Below are 20,736 nucleotides of genomic sequence, written 5' to 3' on the forward strand. Positions count from 1 at the left end.
AACAGCAAAAATGTGAAATCTCATTATACTGATTTTGATGGTTGCCAGTTACTTGTGATGTTTCAGTGTATGGAGTTTAATATATGCCACTTTATTGGAAAAATCCCCCTGTACTAAGAATTTACAGTTACACAATCTTGAAGCCTTTATAGTGCATAAAATCATAAATATATTCTTGGTGGAGATATTTAAAATGAAAGATAAAGGACAGATGAAACAATATATTCAGTCTTAACAGGCACTTAGCATATTTTGACTGACAGCTCTGCTGAAGCAACAAGCATGAATCCCCATGAAGAAACTGTTTGCCACTGGCTGTCTGATGGAATAGATATCTTCCAATGATGAAAGCTTAGTCAAATAATAAACTAAAAAATATTAAAGCAAAACGTGTGAAGTACATAAATTTTCAACAAAACTTGTAGATTTTGCTTTTTACAGCTTTCCACCATTTTAGAATAACTTAATGTATCTAATATATAAAATATATTTAATAAAATAATTTAATACTTCATTTTCTTCCACTGTTGCCCTTTTTTTATGACAACAGTGGTGTATGCAAGTGGTCAGTATAAATATAAATGAAAATTGCTAATTTCCTTTCATGGAATATTGTTTAAATTGTAGAAATATATTTCATCTTATGGAATACTTGCTAAGCAATAGGCTTGAATTGTCACATGTCGTGTAGTATCTGCAAAAGATGTATGTAGCACCAAGAATTGAGGCTAACTCTCCAGTACAGAAGCCACACATCATAATTGTGACAGTTAATTTTTTCAAATAGTATACTGCTTAAAATATCTTAGCAAAAATAAAAAGTCCTTAACTTTCTACTATTGCTCCAGTAGCCTCTTCATCCCGTACGCGGATACTGTCAGCGATCTGCCTGTGAGCTTGACCGGCAGCTGGCTCGGCCTTTGAAGGGCAGCCGTGTCGGGAGCTTTTGCGGCCACCGGGCTGGGACGTAGGGGAGCTGGAATCGGTCCCTGTTCTGCCGTAGGCTGGCTCGGTGACCCTAAATTGCTTCTTTTTGTGCACCTCAACTGCACGTCTGTGAAATGGGTTAATGAATGTTGACAACCTTTTCTAACTCTGAAATGCAAAGCTGGAAAGTGTTTGTGTGAGACCTGTCTCTTGAAGAATGTAAAATGATACTAGCGATACGTAGTATGTTTTGTGTCTAAACGATTTTAGACCAAAATCTTCCAGTTTATCAGGTTCTTCTTCCAAACTGGTGGCTAGGTCAATTACGTATCTAAGACATCAACTTTGAAATAAAACTGTAAGAGCTGGCAAAAAAAAGTATAAAAGAAAGGGGGAAAACTGGCAGATACTTAGGAAGTAGAAGTGAGAAGTGATGGGGGGAAAGCCAACAGAAAGATCCTAAAAAGAAGTGAATAGATTTATTTCAAGGGAGTTGATATGCATGTAACACTTTCAGCTACCAAATATTTCCGCTAGTAGCTAAAAAACTCAGTGTGTTTCAGTGTTTGTGTTTTATGTACACTTAGTGCAGAGCTGTTTTTACTTGCCTTGTTCTTTATTACCTTGCAAAGTAGACTGAGAAGGAAAGAGAAAATTCTTTTCGTGTAAATAGGTGGCCCTGTGTCTGATGTTTTATCTATGCTTTCCTTCAATACCATTTAATAATAGATACTGTACTGTAACGATATTTATCTCTTCTTTATTTCAAAACTGTACACATTATAACAAACTGTTGTGAAAGAAAAGTATAATTTCTGCATGTCTACCCTACTAATCTAATTCTTTCTCAAGGATAAAGACAGGCTAAAATTAAGTATTTTTAGAAGTGCTGTGCAACATTTATGGACACTTTAGATTACACATTAATATCAGGAAGAGACAGCATGACGAGTTAAATTAATGATTGCAGAGCTTCTCAGTGGTAGGGCAGTATTTGACTACTTTGTTTTTTAACGACAGAATGGAATAAAATGCATCAGACATGCTTATCAAAGCTGAAAAATTTGGTAACTTCAAAAAAGTAAGGTAACAAAAACTAGATGATTAAGTCACTAGGTGGTAGACACTGGACTTCTTACAAAAAATGTTATTGAAAATTAAGTTAAATCAATTTCTTAACTGGCTTAATTGTTTATGGAGTAGTTTTCTACTTCTGGCCTATAGTCAGAGCAACTTTTATCTTTCATAAATCCTGTACATATAAAGAATTTCAGTTAGACAGATGTGTCTGGTAGAGAGATACATTTTTATGTGTGCGTGTGTGTATATATATTTCTATATATAAAGTATATATTATATATATTAAAATGTATAATATTTATATATATTATATATTTTTAAATCTTGTATATGCAAGAATACAGTATTTCTATATGCTTAGCACTTTTTTTTTTTTGCTAGCACCACTGAATGATGTCATCTCATTATATGAAATTGAGTTTCTTTAAAGTCGGAGAAAGAAAGTAAGAGGAGGTACAGTGTGTATAATTTGATGTTCAGGTAGCATTAAGAATCTCAGACCAGTATTCACAACATCTGTCAAAAAGCCTTCAGTGAAACAAAGTATTAATGAATAGGCATATAGGAATTGATTAAGAACCCATTGTGTCTTGATGAGTTTACTCAGTAAAGAGTAAAGATCATAAACAGTAAAGTATGCATGTAGATTGACTAACATGCAAAACTCAGCTTTGGATAATTACAATTTGTTCACTTTTATACAAATTCTGTTGAATTCAATATGAATTTTGGTACAATTTTTCTCCTGAATTTTTGACAACAGAAATAGTTTTAAAGGTTGTAATAAGACAAGTGCAAGGTTCAGCTTGCAAGCCAAAAGCTGCTAAAGTTGCACAAAATTTACTTTGGCATGTAGTTACAATCCCCAAAATATGCTGAAAAAACATTCTGAAGTTAATGCAGTAGTTGCATTCAGCGGATGATGTACTAGAAATGAGAAATACCTTTAACTTAAATTGAAAGGACTTTATCCCAAGGCAGCTGTGCAAAAATTGAGGTTTGTCTGCTTCCTGCTCTGGAGTAACCAGGTGAGGGTAGTACAGTTTCTTAAGGGCAGGGCTCCAAATGTGTCTAGATGCCTCTGGTTTTCTGCAGGGCTGTGCAGCTTTTGTACCGTGTTAATTTAGTCTGACGTTCTTGTGCGGAGAACGTTACAGTAGTTTAAGAAACAGCGGTGTGTTACCTTCCGTCAGCTGGAGGCTATGACCTTTTCTGAAATGCCTTAACAGGTTCTGTGTCATGCCAAATCTGGGTTGGTTTTAATCCCAGTTTAAAGTATGCCACTACGGATAGTTTAAACTAATCCCTCTGACTTTGCACTGGAATGGAATGACAGAACTCACAAAGTCACAGAACCTGCTAATCATACGCATGTGCCCACCTGGGAAGTTCTGCTGTATGCTTTATTTGCGCCATCGCGCCTTGAATAAGAAGTGCATGTCGTAAGTCACGCTCTTACCTGTTGTACTGCAAATAGGTTATGCCTCCTGATGGTTTGCAATACAGTAAATTACAAGGAATCCCCTACGTTTGATACAAAAACAAAAATTAAATACACAAAGGTTAAATTCTCAGGTGTAAAGTGCTGCAGAGTATTATTTACATGGCGTATCAGAACTTTGTCTACTGTTTTTTGTGCAATTTTCTATGCTTTGGTTTAAGAAAGAATCCAAACTAGCCACTTGGTTCAGGTTCATTTTTGTGACTTTTTTTTTCCTTTCTACAGCTCTACTGAGAAATCATTTCCTTGGAGATCATCAGGTATGTTCTTTTATGTGTACCTTCTGCCATCTTAGTGCCTTAAGGCCCCCAAACTTTTTTTTTTTGGCATTTATTGCTTGTTTTGAAGTAAACTGAACATTGACTTTGTTACAGTAGTGGTGCTATGTATCTTTTTCAAGTATCTTTTCCAAACTATAACATTAATGTACTGTTTCTCAGATACAAAGACATTTGTGTGTTCATCTGTTCCTGCAAAAGCACATTTTGGCTTAAATAGTGGTAATTGCAGGTTCTTTTCTGCCTGGACTACACCTTATTGTTCCTTTGAATTTTTGTGAGAGATGTGATGGTAACAGAAATCTTCCTGTATATTAGGTCTCCTTTACAATTAATTCAAAAATACTTCTCAGTCTTCCCCTTGGCTGGTAAGGGTCATGCAAATAATAGTGTGTTTTAAACTTGAAGATTATTATTCTTTTTACGGATATTCTTAGTTAAACTGAGATAACTGTCATTTTTTGAGGGTTTTCCTAAGAGTAATTTTTCTATTTTTGTATCTCAGCATAACTTGAACTTTCTTTCCAAAATGAAAGATTAGTCTTGCAGTACATTTACATCTTTCTTCATTTGAGTATATTAAGTGAGAGCGGATAGGATTGTTTATTAAAGGCAACATTTAAGTGTATAGGCCAAAAGGGACTGTTAAAATAATCTAATCTGACCTTCAAATTTCACAGATCAGAGCATTTAGCTAATGAGGGTTTTGCATCAATTACAACGTTTAGTGGTTGAAGAGCCAATCTTCTGAACAGTTGGTAGTCTGTTTAGAGTGATGAAGTGGATGTGCAGAAATCAACATCTCAAGAACACACAGCAGGACCCGAAATAGGACCTTGATTCCCTGCTTACCGCTTTTTGCGTTGGATCATGTTACTCAAATTCAATTGTGTGCTCTTGAAAGAATATCAGGTTAAGCAAAACTGTTTTGATGTAATAAAAATGCAATTATAATTTTAGGTTGCTTGTTAAGAGTTTATTAACTTAGTTCTGTATTGTGATGAAAGCATTTAATTATGTAAGTAATGCATGCAGTTTTCACAGCTATCCAGCTTCTGCTGTAGAAAGAGTAACACCTCTTAGTCATCTGCTTATTCACTGGAGCATATTTGGAATTATGGCTATTCCAGATTCTTTGGATTCTACCTGCATACTCTTCTTAACTTCTGCAAGTTGCTGTTATATTCCACCTTAAATTATGATAGCTCAATTAAAAAAAAAAAAGCTTTTCCAAAATTAAAACATATTGCCCATCTCAAACCAGAAAATAATTTCACCGTAATTATAAAAAAAGAGGCAAAGAATTTCCTATTTAATTAGTGTGAAGTTTTTTATAGTAATACTTGACTATGCTTCCATGATTTCCTATTTATTTATTGCATTTCTTGCAATACGAGGCTTTTCTTGCATAACAGCTGTCTTCTGGTATTAGATTACTATTGCAGAAGTTATAGTACCAGAAGTAAGGAATCATTGCCTAGATTAAAGATAAGCTTATATAGGTTTACTTTTCCCAGTGCTAAAGGTTCTTAAGACTAAAAGCACTCTCATAAGCAGCTACCTTCCCTAAAAATCACTTCAAAGAATATATCTTTTTTTTTTTTTAGCTTTCCCTATGCTGAAAACTAGGCAATTTTAGATGCCATCTAGGGCTGTTTTAAGATAGGGTTTCCTGTGTCAACTGAGAAAAAATATACTGAATGTGACAGGTCATGGAATTATAGAAGAATTAGTTGGAAGGGACCCCTGGAGGTAGCCTGGTCCAGCAGCCCCCTCATTCCCCAGAGAAGAACCAAATTCAAAATTGGATCCAATTTCCAAGTTAGATAAGATTGTTCAGAATCACGATGGAATATAAAATTTTGTGATAAATGAAGGGCTCTTCTATTTTCTTCTTGTCCATTGTTCATTTACAGCACCTGAGGACTTATTCTCAGACTGAGTGCTAATTGTGCAAGTCGAAATCAGAAGCATAAAGTTTCTGCTCCTTTCCCTATAATATCTCTCAAACTGTTTACCCTCCTTTCTCCTTCCTGTTTTCTTTTATTTAGAGATTAAGTTCTTAAATGTAGTGTATAATAATTGTAATTACATGGTTTCAGTTGCCATCATGGTTTCACCTCAGCTCAGTTGAGGCACACATTAGCTTTTTTCCTTTTTTAAATCCATTATTTTCAACAACCTACTTACTTGCCTTTGTATTTAAATTTTGCTAATCACTGTGGTGCTTTTCATGTTTTTTTTTAACTGTTTTTAAACAAAAGCCAAGTTTGTTTTTTCAAGTAATTCAGAAATTAGTTTGGCTCATTCTTTCATTTTGAAAACTCCTATTTTCTTCTCACATTATTTTCCTTGGTTCTGTAGTATTCCAATGACTGTCCACAACTGGAAAAGATATCTTTTGACAGATCTCAGTCTTTATTTTAGTGATTTCATCTCATCCATTTGCGTTCCATCTCATTCCACATCTTTATTTTATTTCCTCCGTAGTTTTTTTCTGCAGTGTATTCTGTTTGTTGTTTCTTTTTTCTCCTTGACTTTCTATTAGTTCCTTTTTCTTCCTTTCATCTATCCATCTCTTCTTACTTTTTTCTTATCCTTCAAGTCTCTCCTGCCACTTGTGTTTTCTTTTCCCTTAGAAGTCTTCTGTACACACTGCCACTAGGAGGGAAAACTTAAGTTTCTGCAAAATGGTAGGACTTGAGAAAGCAGCAAAGCCAAGAAGTCTAGGAATGCAGTTCTTTTAAAAAAAAGAACAGGGCTAATATTAAACTCAAGTAGCTTACAAATATATTGCTTTTCCTTAAAAAGTTGTATTTCTGTTTAAATAGTGTATGCATTAATATAAATCCAGAATTCCTCACATCTCTGTATGTATCCAAAGTACAGTTCACCTAGAGTAATTGCTCAGAAGTGGGTATGTTTGAGAAGATTTTGCTTAGAATTTAAGTTGATATACGTTTCATTTAATGTTTACATTTACGTAGTGATTTTGCTTACTTATTTACTATTAAGCTTTATTTTAAAGAATGTCAGTGGATGATGGTTTACCATCTATGATCTGAAAAATACTGAAGTTAAAGATAAATGAAAACACTCCCTTAAATCATCTTTTTTCCTGTGTGCAGATAGTGGTTTATATCAAAAAAACATCAGTGGATGATGTGATAAGATGTGACCTTTACTGAAAGTACTTTAAGCATCAGTTGAACTATACAGAATTTTTAACAGAAATATAACATGATGTTATTTTGCAGATGCTCATAAATAGAATATTAGATCAGCAGCAATTTATAAAAGGCTATTATTTTATTCAGGGCATTCTTCTCATGATTTATAGTAGCACAAAGAGATAGGGAGACAAAAAGTCATTTTGTTGTGCATTCTTGCCTTTGTTAGAGAGCCCAAACAGTCTTATTTTTTTAGCCTTGTGAAAGCATTTGCTTGGTGGCAAATGCGTGACTGAACCAAGGTTTTGGTTCAGACCTCTGTCTGAGGAACATCTGTGTGGCACTGCACAAATGAATTTGATTCTTCCTATGTGTTTCTCCTGAAATTGATTGTCAGTTTGAATTTGATCTAGTATCATGTAATACCAAATAAAATAACAAGGTCTTGTATTGTTTTAACCAAAAAATTTGAAGATTAAAATAATGATGTTGACGATAACTAGAGAGTAATTTAAATGTACAATCCTCAGAATTCTTTTATTCTAAAGAATGTTTTAATACCCACTTATATCTCTCATGTTCCGTTTCCAAGCTGGTGTTACAAGAGCCGTGAAAATCAGTTATTTTAGTGTGGTTTTCTGCATCATTTCTAGGGACACCCATGATGAAATTAATGGGAGTATAATAACATTTCTTATCAAGTCTTATTTTAATTTGGTCATAATACTTTTTATTATAATTAATTGATTCCCATCAAATTACTAGATGGTTTTGACCAAAGAAAGTACTACTGTCAAGTAACTATGCTGACTGTCTATAAGAGATATTGATTTTTATTTTTTTTTAATCTGGTATTTGAATGGTATTCAAACACTGCTTGTAATAGCACTTACTGAGTAACATTTTAAGTACGGATATTCCATTATGGCAAACTGTACAGTTATTGAGACACCAGTGTTATGTGTACAGCTATTTATTATTAAAAGTCAGAATATTTCTTTTTGGCTTGATAGATACAAATACAAACAAATACTCAGTATTTTAGAATTCTCTTTTGAAGTATAGTGTAATAACAGCTTTAACAAAGAATTTCTAAAAGCTTATCTGTTTTTATTCCTGAGTGCTACTAGCTAGTGTGTCAAGCCCATTCTTTGTCAGTTTGAGAGAGATTTCATCAACTGTTGCGTAGAATTTATTTCAGCGTGTTTCCCATCAACCTCCTCAGCCACCGGCACCAAACCAACAGGCTCCGAACAGTTCTTCCTCTTCCTCGAACATGCATTACATTCACTTTCAGAGAGCACTTGGCTGGTTCCAGCGTCCACAGCTTGCAACTTTTGACAACTTTTGCTCTTTTTGCTCACTGAAGTTTTTGCTAGACCACTGCTTCTTGACATTAACGTTATTTTTGGCTTCCCCTTTAGGTGAATTCATTTATTTCTTCAGCAATAATTTACATATCTAGTGTTACCCTTAAATGTAATCCACGTTTCCTACTGTGCATCTGATGCCTGTTTCTTCATCAATATAAACTTAACATAATGACAACTGAATGCTTAATATTTCTGTCAAAATCATTTTGATTCAGCTTATTTTTTCTTACTGTTTTGTATCCTCATCTTGTCCTTGTATTCCACACTGTTTAACTTCTTATTTTTTTATAATGCAGTTGTGATGTCCTTATATCCTACTGTCTCCTTTGCTTTCTCTGATGTATGATGAGATTTTCCTGTGCAATTTCTAAAGTTCAGTTTCTTAGAATTGAAGTTACATGTAAGAGTCATTAAAAACAAACATTTTGAAGTAGTATATGAAGTAAAAAATTTATAAAATTTGGAATAAAAATTTAGAGTAAAAATATGAATTTTTAAGTCTCTTAACAGCTTGAAGAGGCTAGGTCACATAAAATATAGCAATAGATTTTATAAATATTTTGCATTTTATAATTATTTCTGTTGATGATACACAAGTATGGATAAAATTCAACCCAACCTTTTAATTATGAAGTTTATTTAGATAACAGTAACATTACTATTATCAATTTAAAAAAGTGATAGCTATTCTCTGCGTACTCCAGTACAGTTGCTTTTCAGAGCAGAAGCATGGTACATTCTTTCTAGATAGTCAGTTACATTTTTCATCCAGTTAGCTTGGAAAGAACATTTAAAAACTGAGAACTGTAGAACTTCTTCAGAAGTACAGGAAGTCAGATCCTCACATGTTAAGCTAATAATAAGTTCTTTTTGGTTAGTTTGGCAGATGGTACGTGTCTATCAACAGACTCTGTTTATAGACATATCATGCTGGAAGCTCTTCGTTAGAGCGTGCATGAGAAAATAATTATTATTGAATTTGCAGGAAATGTACATAAGTAACATTGGATTTATCTAATTAATTTATTCTTTCAGATGCTCCAGCCACCAGTGTAAACAAACCCCGCGTGTCAGAGAGCGCTCATACCAATGCCTATCACGTTAGAACAGAACCAGAACAAGGGAACCTCTACTCTCCAGAACAGACATCTCTCCATGAAAGTGAGGGTCTGTTGTATGCATTTTAAATACTAGAATGTTTCTATATTGATTCTATAATAATGTAATATAATTATGAATGCAATAAATATCTAAATATGTAATACTTCGTTTTCATAAAGGTATGCAATGCATTTATTCCTATGCTGGCTTCATATCTACAGGGTCTGTAGGTAACTCAAGAAGTTCAACACAAATGAATTCTTATTCTGACAGCGGGTACCAGGAAGTAAGCAGTTTCCATAACAGCCAAAACTTGAGCAAATCAGAAAATAGACAGCAGCATTCCCTTATTGGAACAGCTAATAACCACTTGGTGAGAAGTTCACGAGCTGAAGGACAGACTTTAGTTCAGGTATGCTCAAAATAGTACTCTTGTTTCTACTGTCTGTAACACAGTTTTAAAGACAATAGATATATAGTTGGACCTACACTTCCTATAGGCTGGAATTCATGTTATTAAGTTACATTGTTTTAATTAACATCTTCACTGCTTAAAAAGTGTAAATGTCTGGCAAAATAGACTTATTCACTCACGTTAGCATTCATATGATCTGATTCATTTACTGCAACTGAAATTAAGTACAACTTCTGAGGACTCCTGACTACAGAGTATGCTGCTAATATACTATCAAGATAGTATCACTCGGTTAAAATTGTTTCAGCGTGATATTGGACAAAATATCCTACATTTTAGCCCATATGTAAACATGTGCTTAAAGAAAGAAGGTATTTGTGTTCTTGTACCTTCTACCACTTGTTTTTTCCCCCCCTTTTTCATTTATCAGGTTGATATTAAGGTAGTAATCAAAAAAGCATTATTAGCTATACCAGAACTCTCTGCAGAACTGTTCCTGAATTTCCAGTGTAGTACCTTCTTTTAAAGAAAGCATAACTATGTTAACCTAGAAAGCCAAATAAGAATGAGGAATGGAGGGTTTTTAATACTAAATTACTGTTTTGTATATTAGGAAATTCTGGCTAGAAAAAAGGTGAAGAATTGAAATGTGAGATATTTTATAGGAAAACTTAAAGAATGAATGATGTTTAGGGTAAAACTTACTCTTCAGCTGCTTTTATATATTGTTAAGTTGTATACATTTCCTGTTGACTTTTCTCTCTTATATCTTATGGAGGAAAAATATCTACTATGTGGCCTAAAAGATAAAACTAACCAACGTTTTGCTTTCGTTTTTTAACAGCCTTCAGGAAATATTGCCGCCAACCGAGCCATGAGACGTGTCAGCTCAGTTCCATCCAGAGCGCAGTCTCCCTCTTACGTGGTCAGCACAGGCGTTTCTCCTTCGCGGGGGTCGCTGCGAACGTCCCTGGGTAGTGGGTATGGCTCTCCATCGGTCACCGAGCCAAGAGCCCTTGCTTCTAATGCGTATGCATCCACTACGCTGCCGGTGCAGCGGGCAGCATCCCCATATGCCACACAGAGACCTGCCTCCCCGACAGCTGCGCGGCGGATATCCAGACAGGCGTCGAATCCCAACGGTGGCACCGCCTCGTACCAAACGTCGGTCAGGGTCGGCTCCCCTCTGGCCCTCACTGATGTACAAGCCAGGGTAGCTTCTCCCTCTCAAACCCAGCTAGGATCTTCTTCCCCAAAACGCTCTGGCATGACTGCGGTCCCGCAGCATTTGGGAACGACGTTGCAAAGAACCGTTCATGATATGGAACAGTATGGACAACAGTACGATATATATGAGAGAATGGTCCCTCCGCGTCCAGACAGCCTTACAGGTTAGTAAAAAGGTAAAGACGCAGCTTAAACCTTAGTACCAACCTACAAGTTCAGAAAACCAATACCGCAATCACAGTTCTATATATGAAACATTGTGGCATTAGGACACAGCTGTGGTGGATTCTTCGAATCAGTTGTAAATGCTTATGTCAAACCATATGTGCCAATGCTACTGTAAGCTCACAGTGAACACCAGTAGCAGTCAGGAAGTCTGCTGCTGAGGTGTTTAAGTTAAACGAGACAGAGATAAGTTAAAACTTGAGAGGGACAGACGAAAGATAAGGTATTTGCAGGTTGTATGTAATTAAAGATGCTACATTGGAGGACCAGAAAAAATGCATGCCATGCATTATAGAATGATTTCACAAACGTTTTTAAAAAGTCAGTGTGGTTGAACACTAGTGTAAGGGAGCGTATTAAAAGTAAAAAGCCATCCTTCAAAAAGGTAAAGTTGTGTATAGATGAGAAGGAAGGGAAAGGATGTAAGATTTCAGGTCCAGTGAAGAGTGACAAAAAGGGTTTAAGATGCAATTTGCAAAAGCACAATTTTGTATGTGTGTTCACAGTGCAGAAGTTCAATCTAGAAGCTTTCTTTAGAGGGGATGCATCAAAGGATCTGTCCCCGATTGAAATGTCAGTGGAAGGGGCTACCAAACAAATCAACAAAATCATTAGTAGCAAATAATCAGGACCAGATGGTGTTCATCCACAAGTTTTAAAGAAAGTGGAAGGTGAAAGAGCTGAACTATTAACTTGATGTGCAATATCTCACTCACAATCTTTTGGTACTGGGACAGTTTTAAGTTGACAAAAACTTGAAGTTTTGAGGAGAGTTCCAGATCTATCTGGGAAACTCCAGACCAGTTAGCTCAACATCTGTAACAGACGGATTTGTAGAAGCTGAAGGAGAGCAGAATCATTGAATGCAGAGATAAATATGATACTTCAGGGAAAGGTCAGCATGTTTTTTTGTAAAAGTAAGTCATGCCTCACAAATCTGTTGGAGTTCTTTAAAGGAAGATTAATATAGTCTACTTAGAGTTCAGGAGCGTATTTCATTAAGACCCATCACAAAAACTCTTTGAAGAAGAAGGTAAGCTGCCGCGGATAAGAAGCTGGTTAGCAGATAAGCAATATAGGGAAAAATTAATGGTAAGATTTTTTTTAAAGTGAGGACATGTCACCAGCTGAGTCTGCAGGGACATGTTGGGGCCTGTGCTGTTCAGCATATTCATAAATGAAAGTAATGAGTAGTAAAAGGACAGTTTTTATGACAACAGGAAGTCATTTGATTTTATATAAATGTATATATTTATGCCAGTCTGTATGTTGCTTTTAATGAGATGCTGTGGAGTGTGTGAGGTAGAGGAAAGCTGCCATCCAGTTGCAAAAGGTAAGGGGAAAAAGAGAATTTCGTGCAGTTGCATCAGAGCAAAATATCTCATGGGCTATTTAAACATTTATAATGGCTTCTCTTCACCTTCTTAAATCTCTGCTGCTATGGCTAGACTGCATCTTGATAGCACTGGTTAGAATAGTGAGGATGCTGTAATTGATCTGTAGTCAAATAACTTTCTGCAAGCTAGGCGCTCTGGAGAATTTAAGACTGCTGTATACAAGAAATGGGTCCCAATATTCCCTCATTTGAAAAAGAGGAAGAAGATGTAACAGGCAATGGGACTGCTTTTACTGTCCAGGACAACTTCAGCAATCTACAAGGATTTAGTGAATGGAATAAAATATGTGCCTTTGCATTTTAACGGCCAATAAAGGTAGTGGATGACTGGACTTCACTGTTAAATTAAAAAAACATCATAAAGAATTTTTCCCATAAAGTTATAATAAACTCTTGAAGATTTACCAAGTTTGCTATCGTCTAATTGGCTAGAGAATTTTACAATTACATTATTAGAATGGACGTGTATAAATGATGAGATTTAAGCAACTGTCGCTGTACTAAAATCAAGATCAAAGATAGCTGATTTTTGATGAGCTGGATCTTGTCCCATTTTTATTTTTACTTCATTAGCAGAAATAAAGATATTGAAATAGCTGTGATTCTGAAAGTGCTGCCTCTTTTGTAAAATGTATTTATCTCAACTTAATGTTCAGTTTTCTTCAAACTGGCCTGTTATTTATGGTTTTAGTATGCCATTAATGCATTGCTGCAATTTGCTTTATTCACACTGTTAGAACAGGTAAAGTTTGTAAGCATTCCAAAATAATATATTGAACATAACCACTGAAAAATAGGGACTTTTAGTTTGATCTATATATTTTAAAGGATTTTTTTTTCTTAAGTAAATATCACAACATTTTTGACTCTTTTATAGTTTCTTTTTGGTTATATTTTTAGATATTTGAATAAAATATAAATAATTGGGTTTGGGCTAAGACTAAGGCTAAGACTATAGCTGTTATTAAGCACTTAGTTCGAACTACATTCATTACTATCTGGTTCTAAAGGAAAGGATTGCAGTGTATTGGATCCTGCTCTCACTTGAAGTTAAACAAAATATTCCTATATTTACTTCTGTAGCGTACAATCTGAACTTAATGCATCGTTTGTAGAATCTTGTAATCAACCTGCCAGTTGATATCTTGGATATAAAATGTCTGCATTTCTCATCAAAAAGGACTAAATGTTCTGTAACAGTCTGTGGCTTTGTGCTGAGTAACCCTCAAACTGAGAACTGAAGAGCTTGAACTTTCCAATGTTTTTGGACATGTACATATTTACCTCTTCTTGTTTTCAGGCCTGAGGAGTTCATACGCTAGTCAACACAGTCAACTAGGACAAGAACTACGATCCACTGTGTCTCCTGACTTGCACATCACCCCTATCTATGAAGGCAGAACTTATTACAGTCCAGTATACCGCAGTCCAAATCATGGGACGATTGAGCTACACCAAGGATCCCAGTCAGCTTTGTACCGAACGGGGTCAGGTGAGTAAAGGACTTCCACTGCTCTTCCATTGAACGTGTACCAAAGCTTCACTTGAGCTTTTCTGGAACGTATGGCAATATGTAATGCCAATTTAAAAGGAGAAACTAGATGTTACAGATCGATGGAAATACAAGCTAGGTTTGAAGGACTTAAACAGCAGCAAATGAAAAGGTTTTCTGATGCTTGCAAGAAATACTTGGTGCTATATATCAGTGTCAACTTAGAGTCAGAATATTTTCCATTTGATACTGTATACTCAAGTACCTTGAAAGAAAGAGTATTTCATGACACAAATTTTATTGCACGCTCTTGCATTCTTTGTGCATCATTCTCTTACCAACTGAGTTTGTTTGGTTTTTTTGTCAGTCCAGTAAAATGATAGCTTGCACACTTAAATTACTTACTTACCACAACTTTTGCAGTGTAATTAGTGTTTTAGTATAGTAAATGCTATATTTGAAGATTATGGAGTGAAACTACCATATTTCTATGATATTGGATATAATCTTTACTGAAATTATGAACTGCTTAAGCAAAAAGTTAGCATTAGAATTGATTTTCTGTAAAGAGAAATGTAAAATATACTTTGCAATGCAGTGTTTTTTTAAGGTTGATCTGTAAAGTTGTATAGTGGAGTAATTTGTAAAAACTGTCCAAATATTAGAGTGATTTAACTAACCAACTCTCTAGAAACATTTACAGAGATGTGTCCAATTCTTATGTCATTTTTTACACATTTAAAAATTGCTTTTTAATGTTTTTTACATAATTGAAATACTGAGAGTATTGGGTATTGAAGGAGGCAGGGGCTTTTGCAACTATCCTGTCCTGTCTATTACAACCTAAAGTAGACAAATTATGTTTGTCAGGATGTGACAATGAGGAAAGTTAACTAGAAATTGAAATTCTCTGTTTTCTGGTTTACTTAATATCAGTTACCTTGGAAAAACAAACTACCACATCAGCTGTGTCACGACAGAAAGGTTTACATTTGTATTTCTGAAGCCCCAAGCTTAATACTTTGAAAGCATCTTTAATCCTGATTCTCCCTCTTATTAGCTTTGTTCAGGAAAAATTTGCATATAGATGGAAAAAGGAAAATATAATATCAGTTATAGGAATTTTTGTTTAATTATTTTTTCCTCTTTAGTACTGTTGGCAAATTGAAATTACTGTTGGTAACTGAATTTTGTTAAACACTTTGGAAACATTTTAGAGCCTGATTTCTGTTTAAAGACACAAGCTGCATTTCTTTCTTTTAATAGTCAAGTAAATCAGGGTTTAAATCTGATTCCACCAAACCTCTACTTCTGTCACTAGCCTTGTCTTCCCAGAGACATTTCCTGTGGGTATTTTAAATTTAGGAGTAACTGCTGGTGATAGCTTTTGGACATGGAGCATCCTACACTCTTTCTAGAATTATTTTTTGCTTACTCTTTTCACCAAGTATTGCTTTGTTTCTTCAATAGACATTTGTTATCTATTTTTTTTTAATACTGATTTTATACTAGGAGTTGGAAACCTGCAAAGATCATCCAGCCAGCGCAGCACACTCACATACCAAAGAAATAATTACGCCCTGAACACGACGGCGACCTACGCGGAGCCCTACAGGTCGGTGCCCTATCGCCTCTCGGAGCCCGGGTACGGCAGGCTGCAGCACGCGGCGCCCGCTGACGATGGGACGACACGGTCGCCCTCCATAGACAGCATTCAGAAAGACCCCAGGCAAGTCCATTCCGCTTTCCATAACCATACATATTTGCCAGAATAGTAAGATTTTTAACATGTTCCTTGAATAAATATGGCACCTTTTGTTGTGCGTATTTCAGCTCTACATTGCTTAAACATTTGTGACTAATTTGGATTTAAAGATTCTGTTGAATGGCTAAAGTAATAAATTTCTTCTACTTTGCTACAGTAAGGATGAATGACTTATATGTATTTAAATGCTATTACAGTTTTTTTCCATGTTTATTTTCATTTAGAAGTTATTACAAGAAATATTGGTAAATTTGATGAAAACAGAGTGAATTATTGTCAGTATTTCTGAGTAATTCTTCAGAGGCATTTATAATACTGTAGGAAGTTTCTCTTTGTGGGAGTGGGAAAATGTCAGATTTTGAACATTAGAAAGTACATGTTTAATTTGTTTGAATGAATTTTCCATGAACAGCTTACTTGAACTTCAAAACAATGTAAATCTTAAAAAATATAAATGTACCATTTTGCAAAAGCTAATACATGCTTTTATTTTTAAAACAGTGAATTTAGTTTGATGATCTAAATGCATGTCAACAACATAGACATGTGACAAGTGTAATATCATCATTACAATTTAATAGACACCCTTTTCCCTTAAACCTTATACTTTGAAATGGGAATACCAAAACCAGCTTTTGTAAAGCTTAAGGAGCTTTACAGTACTAGGCGTTTATCTTTGGTGTGAGTATATGATCGTTAGAAGTTTCAGTCAGCTTGCCAGTTCGCTGGAGCAGCGTGGTCATGAAAGCGGATCAATGTTTTGCTGGTTTAGAAACAACGTGAAAGCACAACAGCTCACATTGGAGGGCATGAACTCCAGTGAGGCCTCTGGAGTCTTTCATACAGAAAATTAGAACGCCAAATCAGCTTTGAAAAAGATAACTAATAGCTGTGGTCAGCCTGGAGTCTTACACGGAAATCTTTTGGGCTTCCTGTTTACAGAAAGCTTGTAACAAACATGATTTAGTTACTTTCTAGGTTGGCCCTATCCTTCAGTCTTGAAAATAAAAGCACTGATTTTTTTTAAATTTGTTATTTTTCTTATTAATGAAAATTAATATATTTCTTATTTTAATAGATACAGAGAGACTGGATTAATTTCATTTAACTCTTCTATTTGTATGTTCATCTAAATGAGGTTAACAGAATAATCTTACCCCTAATGCTTGCTAGTTGCATGTTGCTGCTGATCTATTCTGGCATGGCTTACAAAAAGTTATTATAAAAGTTGTTTACTGATAACAGGGATGCAAAGAACTTCTAAGAAATTCTGACTTACTTTTCATCACTGATGCACTTTCTTATGTTGTGATTTCACAACGAAGTAGTTTTGCCTTGTTTTGATCTCTTTCAGTTTCTGGTTCTCATATCACGCGATTGCCAAGTTAAGTTAGCGTGTCTTATTCCGAGCCCCAGCCATTTGAAAGCATTGCTCTACAATAAGATTGAGGGAGCATTCAGAAAGATATCTTTATTATTGGAAAGGCAATTTTCCCTAAGATCTTGCTGTTGTCAGCAGGGAGAAATAAACCTCTACTTACTGGGTGGTTCAGAGCAGGCACCTAGGCAACTTTCCCTTTTCAGTGACTGTGACGGGACCCTTGGGAGACCCAACTGGCCATGCGAGTCTCAGCCTTTGAGCACCTCCCCAAATATTGTTCTTGGAACATCAGTTATTGCACTTTCTTGGATTTTCAAGAACAGGAAACCTTCTATACTACTCTTTTTTTTAAACTTCCTTTACAAAAGGAAGATGGCCCAACAAATGTTAGTGGATATATTTCTAAACCTATGAATTGGGCATGGATGTGCTTAATGCCTTTTCCAGGATTTGTCTACATAAATAAAATGGCTGTGTTTAATAAAGCAGGTCTGATGAAATTGATATTAAGTTTGCAATCCCTGAATAACTCAAATTATGCAAACTACCTGGATCTGATTATGATGAAGAAATCTGTATCTGCACAGCTTTTTTTCAAGTATAATTGACTTCATAGGAGGAACAACATCAAGTGTTGAAGAAAAAATGCTACGTGGAAGAGATGCACCTGAGCAATGTTGTTAAATGTATAAGACCTAGGAAAAATCTGTGCGTCTGTTGCACTCTGTGTTGAAATGCTGGGAGATGTATATAGGTTGCAGTGTTTCAGTTGGTGTAATTTTAGTATGTACATTTGTTTGTATGACCAACATAACCAATCCAACTGAAGAACATAGGATATAAAGCGTCCTTTCCCAATAGGAAGACTAAAACATGAGGTGACTCATAATTATTCTGACATACCTGTTTTTCCTCCTAGCCCTGGTACTCCAGAACAAAAACAAAATTGTTGAAAAACACTTAAGGCGCTCTGGTAATTCTACCTAGTAAATAAACGCATGTTTATAACTAATGCCTTTCCTTGAATGTGTTCGTCTAATGAAGGGAGTTTGCCTGGCGAGATCCAGAGCTGCCGGAAGTCATTCACATGCTCCAGCACCAGTTCCCGTCGGTCCAGGCGAATGCAGCTGCCTACCTTCAGCACCTGTGCTTCGGAGATAACAAAGTAAAAACAGAGGTACGGCACAGACTCCCTTTCTGTTTCTGGGGAAACGATACAGAACTAAAAGAACAACTAGACCTTTTGCCTCTGTTTTCAGCCTTTTATTGTAACACAGTATCCTGGACCCTTTTATGTTTCTGATTGTACTAGATATATGTTAATGTTGACGTAGATAGGTGTGTGTAAATATATGCACATATATATACATAGATCTTCATATGTGTGTGAAGATCTTCACATAGACCCCAATAAGACGCTGTCTTTGTGTAACATGCAAATTATGCGAAACTCTTTAACATTCAAGTTGCATAGTCTTGCAGAACTGTAGAAGTCCAAGTTTACTGAAGTCTATGTGTACGTGTAACGTGGTGATGACTGGAGGCTAACAAAAGCAATAATTCTTGAAGAAACAATAATTCTTGAAGGCTTTCCTCTGGTTTTGATGAAGATATTTTAAGGCCTCATAGGGAATAAGTGAACTGTCAAGCAAAGAAAAGAAATCCCAATCCTAGAAATACACAGAGGGCAGTATTTATTTCAGTACATTGTGGAGGAAAGGTACATCTGAGTGAAAATGCAGCTTATTGTTAAAATATCTAGCAGTTGTCTGAATTTAAAGAGCTGCTCTTTTCACAGAGCGGCTATAAGCTATTGATCTGGTGGAGTTCGCTTTCTCACTCCTATCCCATGTGTGTTTTATCTATTATTTTCATGATGAACATGATGAATACTTATGTTAATAAAATATTGATACAACTTTTATAAGAATATTGCTAACCCAGCATAACAACCCACAGTTGCTGGAAGGGAGAGGTTGCACTTCTCCCTTTGATCCCTTCTCCCTTCATCTCTCTGATTCCCCCGGGTCCACTGCTGGATGCTTGTTCCCAAACCTGGTATGCACCAAGTCTGGTGCCAACTGGGCCACTGTCGACCCAGTTCAGCCCACTGATGTAGAAGAAGAGCGGTTTTTGTTTTGCCAGGTTAGTTTTCCATCAGATTACTAAGTTAAAAGTGGCCAAGATGTGACAAGTAGCAGAGAGCTGGCTGTGGAATGGATGATGGTGTTTTTGATCTTCATTAAAGATAACAGTGATAATCAGATGTGGTGCAATGATTATCAGGTGTAGTCAGATTTGTAGGTAGTCTGCTGTTTTATAAAGTCCTGCTGTTTTGTGACTGCTCATTTAGGAATTCTTGGAATGTTATTTATCTGCATATGCTCATCCATCTGAGATTTTGTGCTTTTGACAATCACTGTTTCAGTTTTCCTTATTACAGGATTTTTGTAGAAATTATGAAATGTCTGTTTTGATTTTTTCAGAAGTACACATAACTAAAAGAAATGGAAAGGCCAAAATGTAAGCAGATCTTGAATGTGGCACTGAAATGTCTATGATGTCTCAATTATTTATCCTACTTAGTATTCAGAATATTTGGTATTTGTTTTTAAATCAGTTCAGGTATCAGGTATTATAGATGTATTATATCAGATATCGAGCTGATAAAACTTTACCTAGAAAAAATAATGGTTTGGGATTTAGAAGACTAGGTATGTTACGTTAACCTGAGAGGAAAGTGCAAATGTAGCTTGCGTTCCTGCTTAGGAGTTTATGGAATTTTGAAAAAGAGAAAACTTCTCTTTTTCAAAAAGAAAAGACTCACATACTGGCACCATTATTTTTCTTGTCTTGAATTAATCAGATTTTAGAAATTCTTATAATATTAGGACAGAAAGAACAGGATTGTCCTTGCTTCTCGGAGAGAATGTTTCTGTACTTCTGGAAGAGCGAAGCTTTTTGTGGTGTTTCCTGATGATCCGACTTTCAGTCTCTCACGAAGAAGCTGTCCCTTGAGTCACAATGGTGGATAGGAATTAGCGTGTTTTGAAAATGTGATGGTATCTGGGGCAATAGGAAAGTTGCAATTTGTGAAGAGTGTCCTCCTTTTCAATCAGAGGCCAGTGCTAAACACTTTGGAATAGGAAAGGATCATAATTACTTTATTGCTCAGATCAGTAAAGCCCCATCTGAGTACTCCTTTAATTTTATATTTTTATTCATTATTTAGATTTATTATTTTATTGCTGTGGTAAAGAACAGATTAATTTCTTAGACTATAAAGGGTATTACAAGCCTAGCAAAATGAACTGAAGTGCTTGCATTGCTAAAACCTGGAGGTAAGCATAGGAAACCCCTTATCTAAAATTACCTGCAAAATTACACAGAAAGAATAAATTACAC

At 35.5% G+C, this 20,736-nt stretch overlaps 1 protein-coding gene across 5 annotated transcripts in view; it reads left to right on the plus strand.

The window, feature by feature from the left end:
• Positions 1 to 20,736, plus strand: part of PKP4 (plakophilin 4) — a 67,024-nt gene that overhangs the window by 21,429 nt on the left and 24,859 nt on the right. For 4 of the 5 annotated variants that reach the window (XM_026080777.1, XM_026080748.1, XM_026080758.1 and 1 more), the window contains exons 3-9: positions 3,734 to 3,768; positions 9,365 to 9,496; positions 9,652 to 9,842; positions 10,690 to 11,236; positions 13,994 to 14,185; positions 15,698 to 15,918; positions 18,380 to 18,508. In XM_026080777.1, coding sequence (XP_025936562.1) covers positions 3,734 to 3,768; positions 9,365 to 9,496; positions 9,652 to 9,842; positions 10,690 to 11,236; positions 13,994 to 14,185; positions 15,698 to 15,918; positions 18,380 to 18,508 — 1,447 coding nt within the window. The remainder of the gene's footprint in view (positions 1 to 3,733; positions 3,769 to 9,364; positions 9,497 to 9,651; positions 9,843 to 10,689; positions 11,237 to 13,993; positions 14,186 to 15,697; positions 15,919 to 18,379; positions 18,509 to 20,736) is intronic. The other variant, XM_026080738.1, reaches the window with a different exon arrangement.

Source organism: Apteryx rowi, unplaced genomic scaffold, assembly GCF_003343035.1.
Source record: "Apteryx rowi isolate R43461 unplaced genomic scaffold, aptRow1 scaffold_1157, whole genome shotgun sequence".
NCBI lineage: Eukaryota > Metazoa > Chordata > Aves > Apterygiformes > Apterygidae > Apteryx > Apteryx rowi.